At 42.2% G+C, this 13277-nt stretch overlaps 2 protein-coding genes across 2 annotated transcripts; one reads left to right on the top strand and one right to left on the bottom strand.

The window, feature by feature from the left end:
- Positions 1-436: 436 nt before the first annotated feature.
- Positions 437-7486, bottom strand: LOC135525294 (uncharacterized). The gene is made up of 6 exons (XM_064953002.1): positions 7300-7486; positions 6304-6411; positions 6034-6173; positions 5704-5800; positions 1482-1606; positions 437-1267 (listed from the first exon to the last, which is right to left on the bottom strand). The coding sequence occupies exons 1-6, from the start codon at positions 7382-7384 to the stop codon at positions 1070-1072; spliced, it is 753 nt and encodes a 250-aa protein (XP_064809074.1). The 5' UTR covers positions 7385-7486; the 3' UTR covers positions 437-1069.
- Positions 7487-8857: 1371 nt separating this feature from the next.
- spata2l (spermatogenesis associated 2-like) lies at positions 8858-12299 on the top strand. Its single transcript, XM_064952043.1, has 3 exons — positions 8858-9005; positions 9655-9977; positions 10615-12299. Exons 2-3 carry the CDS (start codon positions 9660-9662, stop codon positions 11854-11856), a joined length of 1560 nt encoding a protein of 519 aa, XP_064808115.1. The 5' UTR covers positions 8858-9005; positions 9655-9659; the 3' UTR covers positions 11857-12299.
- The last annotated feature ends 978 nt before the right edge of the window (positions 12300-13277 follow it).

The raw sequence follows: 13277 nt of genomic DNA, 5'->3' as shown, positions 1-13277 counted from the left end.
CCTCTTTTAGAAGCTGATTCATGATATCTGCCTTGTAAGAACTTGTAAGTCCACCACCGTCCCTCCAAAAGACAGTTCTCTTTTCCTATTAGAATAAGAAAGGGCATCATACAGGAGGGTATATCGGCATTAGTGTGTGTAAACAGTGCTTGACTTGTGCAGAAGCTCACTGGAGCCGAGTAGTGGCACCTCAGGTGTTCTGCTTGAGCTCCTGTACCTCAATAGAATACTAGCTCAAAGGTATTGTGGAGTTCCTAAATATAAACAGTACTGGCACCAAGTCAAGCACTGTGTGTTAATGTGTTTGTGTGTGGGTGATGGAGAGAGAAAGACCGGATTCTCACCCGCTGCTCATTAAAAGTTGGCCTAATTGAGCTGTCAGCCGACACAGTCAAAACAAAACCACGGACAACAACCTCTGACCCAACTCGGTTAGTTAGTGTTGCCTCGACACAATTCAGTTTTTTTTATTAGCATGACAAATATACATTATTGTTGCTAAAGCATGCATGCCATTAACAGAACAGTAGACAAAGACAACAATCCACTCTGGTATTTCTTTAACTCCGGGGGACCTACCACCTCCTCATCCCCTTCATTGTTTATTTAAGGATGTGCCATACCAGATAATTGGACCCAGATAACAGGGGAGGGCGTCTGAACAGGACAGAGAGTCACGCTACAGGACACAAATGTTCCAAGACCCTGTACCGCCATCTTTTACTGCCTCACATTTTATTTGTCACATGCTTCGTGAACAACAGGTGTAGACTAACAGTGAAATGCTTACATCTTAGAGTCATTCTGCACTTTCCCAACAGAGTGCATCTAGATAATCTACACTTGTAAGCACTTGCGGAGTTCCATTGGAGCATTACGTTCTTGTTATTAGTGTATGAACATTGGAACAATGAAGGACTGTGCAGAAGCTGGTATGAAGTCACAAAGATTGACATTTTCCTTACAGATATATAATTTGACATGCAAAGAAAACAACCACATGAACTGACTATAGAATAAAATGGATGTGGAATGACTCGAGCACTATGTATTGATAATCTGCAGGGACTTATGGCAGAGAGGGGCAGCGTTGAAGGTTACCCTCTAGAATGACGGTTTTTAAGTCTGCCGGGCAGTTGACAGGGAACACGGTGTGGGTGGTGTTCTTTCTCTCCACCAATGTGGCCACAGCCTCACCAAGGTCCAGGTGGTTCAGGTAACCAGGAGCCACACGCTCTGGAGGGGCCACACCTGTGTTGATCTTTACCTAAAAGAGCAAGAGAATGGAAGCCAGTTGGCATTGATTAATGATAGTCAATTTATGGTATATGAAACCGCAAACAAGGCAAGGGAATGTTGTATTCACGATCGCAATGTTGCAGACAACTTTTATCAACAATTGCTATTTGGGCAGACTGAGACAAGTACTGCAACTATCTAACCAAGCAATGGGAGTTTCATGTTATGGATCTTGGCCAAACCTGGTTGAGTTTGCAGGGTACTTCTGGGTACTCCTCTCGTAATACCTGACAAAATGCCAGGGTGCTGGCAGCGCCAACAGTCAGGAAACCTGTACCTGGCATCAACAGCTTCTCCCCAGCACCACCTGCGGCACAGCACACATCACTGCCAAATAACACTCAAGTCATACTCAGCAAGTGCAAAGAGAAAATCATGTTATATCAAGTGGGGAAGAAGGTTGTTCCTCAAAACAAGGTGTTGGCCATCTCTCACTCAAACTTGGCAAAAGGTCCAATCACTTTCACATAATGCTCAGAAGGACATATACTACTGTACTGGCTGCAGGGCCGACTCTAGCCTTTTGGGAACCCTAAGCGAGATTTTGTTGAGGGCCCCCTACCTCGAGGCAAAATATTTTAGCCCCCCCCCCCCCCTTTTGACAGTGTAGAGTTTAAGTTAATTTCCTGCAATTCTACACATTTTGCAATGGGGAGTACATAAGATTTTATGGGTTTAAAGGCCCAGTGCAGTCAAAAACATGATTTTTCTGTGTTATGTTTTCAGTGCATTTGGAAAATATTCAGACACCTCCCCCTTTTCCACATTTTGTTACGTTATTGCCTTATTCTAAAATGGATTAAATAACACATGTTCCTCAGCAATCCACACACAATACTCCATAATGGCAAAGTGAAAACAGGTTCTGAATTTTTTTAAATTGTATTTAAAAAATGAGAAAATATATATACACACACAATCTTATTTACATAAGTTTTTGCACCCTTTGAAAATTAGCTTGGATGCATCCTGTTTCCATTGATCATCATTAAATGTTACTACAACTTGAAGTCCACCTGTGATACATTCAATTGATTGGACATGATTTGAAAAGGTACACCTGTCTATAAGGTCTGACTGTTGTCATTGCATGTTAAAGCAAAAACCAAGCCATGAGGTGGAAGGAATTGTCAGTAGAGCTCCGAGACAGGGTTGTGTCAAGGAACAGAACTGGGGAAGGGTACCAAAAAAAATGTCTGCAGCATTTGAAGGTCCCCAAGAACACAGTGGCCTCCATCATTCTTAAATGGTTGAAGTTTGGAACCACCAAGACTCTTCCTAGAGCGGGCTGCCCAGCCAAACTGAGCAATCGGGGGAGAAGGGCCTCGGTCAGCGATGTGACCAAGAACCCGTTGGTCACTCTGTCAGAGCTCCAGAGTTCCTCTGTGGAGATGGGAGAACCTTCCAGAAGGACAACCATCTCTGCAGCACTCCACCAATCAGGCATTTATGGTAGAGTGGCAAGACGGAAGCAACTTCAGTAAAAAGGCACATGACAGCCCGCTTGGCATTTGCCAGAAGGCACCTAAAGGACTCTGACCATGAGAAACCAGATTCTCTGGTCTGATGAAACCAATATTGAACTCTTTGGCCTGAATGCAAAGCGTCAGGTCTGGAGGAAACCTGGCACCATTCCTACGGTGAAGCATGGTGGTGGCAGCATCATGCTGTGGGGCTATTTTTCAGCGGCAGGGACTGGGAGACTAGTCAGGATCGAGTGAAAGATGAATGGAGAAAAGTACAGAGAGATACTTGATGAAAACCTGCTCCAGAGTGCTCAGGACATCAGACTGGGGGCGAAGGTTCACCTTCCAACATGAAAACGCAGGAGTGGCTTCGGGACAAGTCTCTGAATGTCCTTGAGAGGCCCGGCCAGAGCCCGGACTTTAAACAGATCGAACATCTCTGGAGAGATCTGAAATTAGCTGTGCAGCGCCACTCCCCATCCAACCTGACAGAGCTTGAGAAGATCTGCAGAGAAGAATGGGAGAAACTCCCCAAATACAGGTGTGCCAAGCTTGTAGCGTCATCTCCAAGAAGACTCAAGGCTGTAATCCCTGCTAAAGGTGCTTCAACAAAGTACTGAGTAAAGTGGTCTGAATACTTATGTAAATATAATATTTCTGTTTACAGTTTAAAACTATTGCAAACATTTAAAAAAACATTGCTATATCATTATGGGTATTGTGTGTAGATTGATGAGGGATAAAAACTTTAATTTATTTTAGAATAAGGCTAGGACAAAATGTGGCTAAAGCCAAGGGGTCTGAACACTATATATACACAAAAGTATGTTGACAACTTAAAATTAGTTGATTCAGCTATTTTAGCCACACTCGTTGCTGACAAGTGTATACAATTGAGCACGCCGCCATATAATCTCCATAGACAAACATTGACAGTAGTGTGGACTTACCGAAGAGCTCAGTGACTTTCAATGTGGCACCGTCATAGGATGACACCTTTCGAACAAGTCAGTTTGTCAAATTTCTACCCTGCTAGAGCTGCCCCGGTCAACTAAGTGCTGTTATTGTGAAGTGGAAAAATCCAGGAGAAAGAGGCTCAGCCGCAAAGTGGTAGGCCAGACAAGTTTACAGAATGGGACCACCAAGTGCGTAGTGCATAAAAATCCTGTCCTAGGTTGCAACAGTCACTACCGATTTCTAAACTGCCTCAGGAAGCAACATCAGCACAATAAGTGGTTGTCAGGAGCTACATAAAATGGGTTTCTATGGCTGAGCAGCCACACGCAAGCCTAAGATCACCATGCACAATGCCAAGCATCAGTTGGTGTGGAGTAAAGCTCACCGCCATTGGACTCTAGAGCAGTGGAAACACATTCTCTGGGGTACTGAATCACGCTTCATCATCTGGCAGTCTGACAGACAAATCTGGGTTTGGCAGATGCCAGAAGAATGCTACCTGCCTAGTTTGGTGGAGGAGGATTAATGGTCTGGAACTGTTTTTCATGGTTTGGGCTAGGCCCCCTAGTTCCAGTGAAGGGAAATATTAACGCTACAGCATACAATGACATTTTAGACGATTCTGTGCTTCCAACTTTGTGGCAACCGTTTGGGGAAGGCCCTTTCCTGTTTCAGCATGACAATGCCACCATGCATAAAGAGAGGCCCATATGAAAATGGTTTGTCGAGATCGGTGTGGAAGAACTTGACTGGCCTGTACAGAGCCCTGACTGTAACCCGATCGAACACCTTTGGGATGAATTGGAACACCGACTGCGAGCCAAGCCTAATCGCCCGACCTCTAATGCTCAAGGCTGAATGGAAGCAAGTCCCTACAGCAATGTTCCAACATCTAGCGGAAAGCCTTCCCAGAAGAGTAGAGGCTGTTAAAGAAGGAAAGGGGGGGGGGGACTAACTCCATGTTAATGGCCATAATTTTGGAATGAGATGTTTAACGAGCAGGTGTCCACATACTTTTGGTCATGTAGTGTATTTCTACATTAGGAGGTTGGAATAATACTGTGACATTGTGAACATGATGATAATGCCTTTTTAGTGAAAGAGCTGTTTGAAAAGTATGCTTGTTTTGGTGGGATGGAGTTTTGGCCTTCCATGGTGACATCACCATGCAGTGAATTAGTTTTTTGACCAATATGAAAGAGAGTTCCAAACCTCTGCCAATAACAGCTAATTTTCAGTTTTCCCTTCCCCACTTAGACCACTCCCAGACAGTCCTAGCAAAAATTATTTATTGAGAAATTGCTCTTTGCTAAGAAGCTGTGTTTATTTTTTACCATTTTAATTTAAATCAATCACAGTAAGGTACTTAATTGTTACCAGAAATTATTTGATACTGAGATAAAAACAACTGGACTGCTAAAGCACATTTTCCACAATTACACATTTTTTGCCATGGGGCGGAGAGAAAGCGTTGCAACTTTATAACTAATTTTATGCAATTCTACTCATTTTGCAATGGGGCAGAGAGATTGTCTGCCATTTTAAAGCTAATTTCCTACAATTCAACACATTTTGCCATGACTTATGCCATGTTAATATGATATCTGAGTGAGAATGACGAACAAATCAATGGGGGCCCCCCGGAGGTCAGGGCCCCTGGGTAAGTGCCCTGGGTGCCCAGTCGGTATTTGGCCATAATTACTACAAGTTTAGATAGTCTAACCAGCTAACTACCAATCTAAAAATTGTAAGCGGACTTGGCTAATTGAGTGACTGTCAGTGACTGACATAAAGAAAAACTACTGATGCACAACCACATTTCAAAATTGCACCTGGTGCATTCTACTAATCTCACTCTCACCAATACATTGAGACACTGACTGAGTTCCCCAGGGGACATAAGCGACCGCTTTTGTCGCTTGTGCCTGGAACCGGCACTGACTGGCTGGGATGTTGGGAGGGGCCCAGGTGGGAGACTCACCTGTGATAAAGGTGTAGGTGCAGTTGGGGTCATCTCTCACCAGTGGAAAGAAGACCTTCCATGATACAAAGGTGCTGAACAGCAATGTCTCAATCACCTATGGGTGGATGGGAAGAATGAGAAAAATAATAGATTAATACAGAGAAGAAAGGAGGGAGAGAGGTGGCGAATTCAATACGAGAGGAAAATCGAGAAAGATGTGGAACTGACAGCAAAGAGAGGAAGACTGGAGTGAGGCTTAAAAACAAGGAAGTCATGGCAGCTTAAAAGATAATGGTGATGATATCAACTCTGGATCATGGATTAGTCTGAGTTGTGTTGAGGACTCACCCAGTGTAGTTCTTTCAGAGTCTGGCTATGTGGAGGTCCACCCTGCCACCAGCTGAAACCCAGAGATGACACAATGTCTGTCACCTTGCCAACAGACTTCAGAAGGGCCTGCTTGACCACCTCTGCCCCTTCCTCTGAACCTAAGAAAAAGAGTAACAGAGTTTGAGAGGTATTTCCATACACTACCTTTTGGGGATATGGGATACCTTCAACAATACTCTCACTTGTAAAATGTGTCAATGTAAAATTGTTTCTGACAAGAAGTATTACCAACATTCCCCACTAGAGTGGTGAGGTTGTCTTTGGTGGAGGGAGAAACAAACCCCCTGAGTTTATCCAACCTGCTGTTGTCTCTGGAGATAACCACCACCTTGAAACCTTAAAACAAGTATAGTACACAGTCACAATCAGAATCAGAACATGTCATTATCAAATGTGACTGACACATGGCAAACAAAAGGGCAATTTTACTGCAGTAGATAGTTTTGCTTACATTTTAACTCTGTTTCATATAACATTGTAAAATGTCATGTTACTATTAAAAAAAAAAAAAAATTTAATTGTCACTTGAGGAGACTGTGTGGTTCGACAAATTCATGATGGAAATGATGACACCCTCTAACAAAAAGTACATCCAAAGGGGCAATACCAATCAAATAACTCAGCGTCGTGACATTTTGATCCAAACCATACATTTATTATATATTGCTTCCCGACGAACCTGTGTCTAGACTAAGCCTTTTTACCAGCACTATTGACGAGAAAAAAAAACTATATTAAACATTATTCTTGAGGTTAACTGCTAGTTGGATTTCAATTCCTAAAACCAAGATGACGTCAAGTTTTCGGATATTCTTAAGAGAATCACACCTTGAATTATGTGCGTAAAGGAGATGCCAGTTGTTTTACGGGCAGATGCACTCATGACAACCACATTGACACCGCCATAATCCTTATTTTCCGCGCAGTCTCAATTACTAAAATGTTTATTTCATATATTACTCAACAATATACCTTGAGAAACGCACAAATCAACTAACTTCCCAGCAGAGCCATGCTGATCCAGACGACAACGACCATACATGCGTAAAATGTCACGTAGACCTCTTCATATATAACCTATCCTACATATTTTGCACGCAGGACCTTTTAGATTAATTTCACCACTTAAACCGGCCCATTGATCGTGGGCAGGTGCATTGTCTTGGCGCAAATGTATCGGTTCCCAGACTCCAAATGCTCCCTAACTCAATGAGGACATCTTACCTTTGTCAAGGAGTGCTTTAACTATTCCAGAGCCCACTGTTCCTGCTCCACCGAGAGCTAACACAACTCTGTCAGCGTTTGACATGCTGGATAGGTCCACAGGACTGAACAAATTAACAGTTGTAATGAGACTGACAGTCGAAGTCTATGGAAAGCATTTTGTACCGCCCGGGACCTTTAAAAACAAATCATAGCGGCCACAGTTACGCCCTTCTACCAGTGTCAACGAAGCCACGCCCGTATCAGGTGAAAGAACAACCCACAAAACCTAACTGATTTGGTCTCTCTCTCAGAACGACAATGACTACATTTACATGCAAACAGTATTGCGGATAGTAGCTCATATCCCGTTTAGGGTCTTATTCGGGATAAACTGTTTTACATGCACCTTTGATATCCCGTTCAGGATTATCCATGTATCATTGAATAAACATAATATTCCTAAATTAATTTCATATTAGTTAAATTGAATAGTAACTGAAATCTGGACACTGGCTGTAGGCATACGACCTCTCACGTGTAGCGTAATATAATATTAAATCCAGCAGAGGTATGAATGTCTTGCTGTAAAATGATACAACGAATGTTAATTTTTTTCTCTTGAACAGGAGTGGAGAAATATGATTTCTTTCTTTCAGCATATGTTGAGAAACTGTGAAAAAGCATGTAATGTGTTATATTTGACACTGTCATGGAAGCAGACAGTATTTCAACCACATAACATATGCGCCCAAGATGAACTTAAGTCTTATCAGAAACGTGCTTCATCGTTTTCTCAGCTTTTCGTTCCCTTAATTAAAACCGGTCAAACTGATGACATTGGACATTTTGCACAGGACCAATCTTTACACTGTTTGAGTTATTGCGTTTCCCCCCTCCCTAAACGAAACAGTCAGCTTTACAGATGTTAACTAGATTCATGCATTCATTCTATCGATGTAAGACGTTAAGAAGGTAAGAACTACTTTATTTAGTCTTCCAGCGTAACAAGATATGACAGAAGAGAATATATATTTAACTATGGGTGACAAACAAATGGCCTACCAAATGTAAGCAGAAACGTGTCTAAAAAAGTATCCAATATGCTATACGGTCCAGTAAAAGTATCAGCAAAATAGATTATTATGGTGGATCGAACTGCGCAGGTAGCCTACTTTTTGAAGTGATTTGTTTGAAAATCAGATGAAAACATCATGACATAACACCATAGACTGCACAACACCCCATGATATACCCAACTAAGCCTGCACAGACCGTGAAAAACAACAGTAAACAGTATGCATGTAAACGTGGTTAGTGAATAAATGATTACATCGATAGAATATCGCGCACTCTGGTGGAGAAAAACATAGATTTCGGATGAGCTCAAAGCAGCCTGTTGAATTCGTAGATGTATATTCATAGTCACAGACTCCTCACTCTCTTGCTGTATTTTGAATATTTATATTGCTGTATATTAAGAAATATATACGCAATTGAATGGTTTGGTAATTTATGAAGTATAAAAATGTACTTATTTTGTCAAACCATACGCTGGGCTGGCGGCCGAGCAAAATCGAATGCCCCCACACTTTTAGGGTGACACGTGACGGGGTTTATTTTTCGGAACTCAGGGTTGGGTTCAAATCACGCTCGTCAATTTTTACAGCAGTGTTCCTTGCATTTGTGATGGTTTAAGGAGAGGTCCCACCATATATAAAGTGTTGGTGAGTTGTTTTTGTTTGTTAGCAACTGGGTTTCATACGTTTTCATTATTTAGCTAGTAAGCAAGTTAGCTATATTACTTAGCTTATAGCTAGTTGGCTGGCTAGCTAGCTAACGTAGTTGCTAAAACGCACCAGCAAGTGGACGATGGAGTCGTGTGGTTGAATTTCATAGCTAAAATTATTTCTTTAAACATAGTGTCAGCAAAATTGTACGGGTGGGCTGGTGTCATTGACCGAGCCCAGCAAGGTGCGCAAAAGCTAGCTAGCTTAATAGCTAGATAACTAGCTTAGTTTTTTTTAAACACACTATTGTGTGTTTTGATGTTAACGCTACTGCTGACTTGTAACGCAATTAAAAGTTGTAACATTTAGTCTAATATTTATAACACGCTGTCTACTTTTCAGCTAGAAAGCTAGCTAACTAATCAAGTCTTATCAGGTCACTTTCGCTTTCATTTTAGGGAGGGCGACATTTTCATCCCTAATGTGATGACTGAATGTTATGGGACCATTCTTCTGGGATGTAAATGTGTGATAAACAGACGTCATTTCTAAAAACAATACCTAGGTCAAATGATTCCAGTTGCAGTAGAGTTCAGTCAAGGGGTTTCATTGATTATTTTGTCTTTGTTGGGTTTTTTCTATGTAGCTGAGATGACTGTCCCTGGGAAGAAAGCCAGGGATCTGGTGGAACTGTACCGGGTCAGTTTGGAGCACCGGATTGAGCAGGGTGACTGGAACCTAGTATGCAGAGATGAGGAACTGATTAAGAAGGTAGAGGGACTGCTGATGGGGGACTGTGCCCAGGACACACATTCCTTGGGACTGGACCCCCTCAGTGTAATGGAGGACTCGCTTCAGACAGCACAAGGAGTTGGATTGAAGGGGCTGGCTAGAGCCTTTGAAGTGCTGGAACTGGCATCACTCAACCTGTACTTGTGTCCCTGGAGAAAGGAATACAGAGTGGTAAAGGTATGCTAATTTGGGGAATATACTGGTAACTGCGAAAATGAAGGAAATGCCAATAGTGTGTTGATGGGGTATTGAGCCTCCCATGAGCTGCCAGAACAGCTTCAATGCACCTTGGCATAGATTCTACAAGTGTTTGAAACTATACTGGAGGGATGCGACACCATTCTTCCATGAGAAATTCCATAATTTTTTGTTTTGTTGACTCCAGGCAGTGCTCCAGCTGTGTTAAATTGGGTTGAGATCTGGTGACTGAGACACACACACACCCCTTTTAAACTCCATATGCTCCTTTGAGACTTTCTAAGTCAGTTATTTTCTAGCATGCTAGCCAAATTAATGGGCAACTGGTCATTTATATACATGACCCTAAGCATGATGGGATGTTTTAATTGCTTAATTAACTCAGGAACCACACCTGTGGAAGCACCTGCTTTCAATATACTTTGTATCCCTCATTTAGTTAAGTGTTCCCTTCATTTATGCAATTACCTGTATATAGGTGGAGTGCTCCTCAGCAATGTATAATCTTATCATGAATGCTGTTTTGGCTTCAATTGTGTGACTTTGCCTTTGTCCAGAAATATAATTTGTTCGGTTCCTACATCTTAATAACAATACAACCTTCCTCCTTTTATAGATGTTCTCAGGCATGTTCACACATTACATCAAGCCGGCACTGTCCATGCAGCAGGTGGCCGATCTGTTTGGGTTGCTTGGGTACCAGGCTTCAGAGGCCAGACTATGTGAAGAGCTTAGGCTGTGTTCCCCAGCCCTCCCAGTGGACACCCTTCTCCGCCTGTCCTGTGCTTTCTTCACTGCACGTTGTGAGTGTCGCTTACTGCTGTCTGCCATAGTACCCCAGGGCAGAAGGGTGGAGTGGGAGCTCAACCTGGTGCAGGAGAGGCAAAAAGGTCACAGCCTGCAGATAGCATTGGACAACAGCAAGAGAAGGTTGGAGACTATACCACAGGAAGGGGATTTTCCTGAGTCATCTACTATAGAGGCAGACTTGGATTTGTACACAGATGATGAGTTTAATGGGCATAAAGAAGTTGGGTTAGTCAGAGATCCTCTCTGTTCACCAAGAAGGGTGTACACGAGAGGGCTTTCTTCTCAAAGAGAGAATATCTGTGTCTCCTCACTGAACTGCCAGTTGATTAAGACATCATCATTAGCACCAACCAGAAACACCCCAACTCACAAGCAAAGGGAAAGTCCAAATAAAGAGTTGGCCATGTCCGGGTCAGATAAAGGGGATTCACAATTGCTGTCTGCAAAAGCATCAGGGAATGCCCACCCTGTGTCACCAGGGGGAAGTCAGTTCTGCATCGAGTGCTACCCTAGCCCTTGCATCCATCATTGCAAGAATTGCAATACCTTACGTAGCTTGAACTGCCCCATATTGGAGAGTTGCAAAGACAAGGGTCATGAAGTAAAACATATTGATGGTGATGAAGTCCTACAGGAGCAGAGAGAGAGTAGTGGATTATCACCACGGCTAGGAAGTCCTGGAGAGGGAGGTGTGCCACTCTATGAGGATAAGAGAGAGTTCTGCCCTTCACTTGATGTTTTTGAAGCAGGAAGCCTTACCCCTCAGCCCATTCCTTTTCATGACTGTTGCAACATTGCCAATCCAGACCCTGAGGTTACCTGCCTCACTTGCAAGGTATTCCACACTAGAGCCTGTAAAATGTTGGAGATGTGCCAGAGAAAGCACAAGATGCTCATGTTGGATGTCTGCTCAAGTGGGTTGGGGTGCCCAAGGCCCCCTTGCAAACTATGCAGGTACTGCAGTGTTGTGTATTGTAAAGACTGTTGGTATAGAACACCACTTCAATGTGTTTGTGGCTACCCTTTTGATGAGTCCTCTGAAGTTTGAATTTAGGAACCATTTTAAAGGTACTTGATGGAATTGGGAAAAGCACTGATTTAAAAAAAAATGCCTATAAATATTATGATGGCAATCACTTACACGTTGCCTTAAATTCACAATATTCTTAATTTGTAATACGATTGTATAAATTAGCTTTATCCCACCCAGGAATTAAGTGAAATGCCAAACTCTTCTATATTTTTCTACTTTAGTCAACTCAGTAGGACCTTAAATTGCCCTGAAAGTTTTTCATGATAATTCATCCAGTCTCATTGACTGTTGGGATCTGAAGCCTTATACTTATGTTAGTCTAATGCCAGTGATACATGTTGCAGCTCAAGAGTTAAGATAATATTGCCAAATGTGGGTTGATGTTAAGTTGCTTGTTTTCATTATTTGTTCTGTTGTCAGAAAGTTATTTGAATAAAAATGGGATTTAAATTGGAAAAGGTGTCTCGTGCATTTTAGATGTTGTGGCACATAATTGGCCCAGCTGTTTTCTCTGCGGTCAGCTATCGGAGCCCTATGGTCAACTCCGAGTTCAACTCGCGATAACTGATCACTTCTCACCTTTTAGCCTGGTAAATTTCTATGGCAACAAATCCTTCATAACTAACCTGAAAGGGTATATTACGTACTTGGTTTGAGGAGTCACAAGGTAACTTTGGTCAACTCTGAGTTAAACTCGATAACCAGTCATACGAAAGTGGCTCACCTTTTAGCCAGGTAGTTATATGGCAATGAATCCTTCAGAACTGACCTGCTCCGGGGCAGGCTAACTCCACTTCTCCTGAATGAAGTGTCTCAGCTGTGAGTTGAGGACCAACTAAATAAGATTCCCTCCCTCTCACAAATATTGCGTCATCATCCCTTTCATTTGAGGGAAACCACTGATTACTATTTTATTAATCAAATGCTTTTTTTGTAAAGAAAGTAATTAAAATACCTATAACATTACATTTAGTAAAGACAGGATGAATTTGAAACTTCATGCACAGTAAAACTTGTATGACTTCATACAATTATTTAAAGGTGCCTGTGCACACCAATGACAGCATAAAATACAGAACTTCTAATTGCCTATTTCACACCACAGCCTGCTAAAATGAAATCGCACAAGGATGGCCGTTTTAGTATTGTCTCAATGATGAGTACGATGTGCGACATGCACACGCCGGATGAGCAATATCCACTGTTGTAATACGGATGAAGCCTGAGCTGTAATGTGAAGCTAGCTAGCTTTCGAAAACCTAGCGTCGTAGTATACCACTCGGGTGACAGTCCACAGTTGAGTCAATATTTTAGCTCTAATGTTTGTGGACATTTGAAACAACTTGCAAGATAATTCAATATTCATTCAGACTACACATCTGGCTTCATAAATATATTTATTAATAAAGAATCAGTAAGAAAGGTTTCTTCATGGT

This window comes from Oncorhynchus masou, chromosome 31, assembly GCF_036934945.1.
Source record: "Oncorhynchus masou masou isolate Uvic2021 chromosome 31, UVic_Omas_1.1, whole genome shotgun sequence".
NCBI lineage: Eukaryota > Metazoa > Chordata > Actinopteri > Salmoniformes > Salmonidae > Oncorhynchus > Oncorhynchus masou.
Note: the sequence above shows the minus strand (reverse complement) of the source record. Positions and strands in the feature narration are given on the sequence as shown.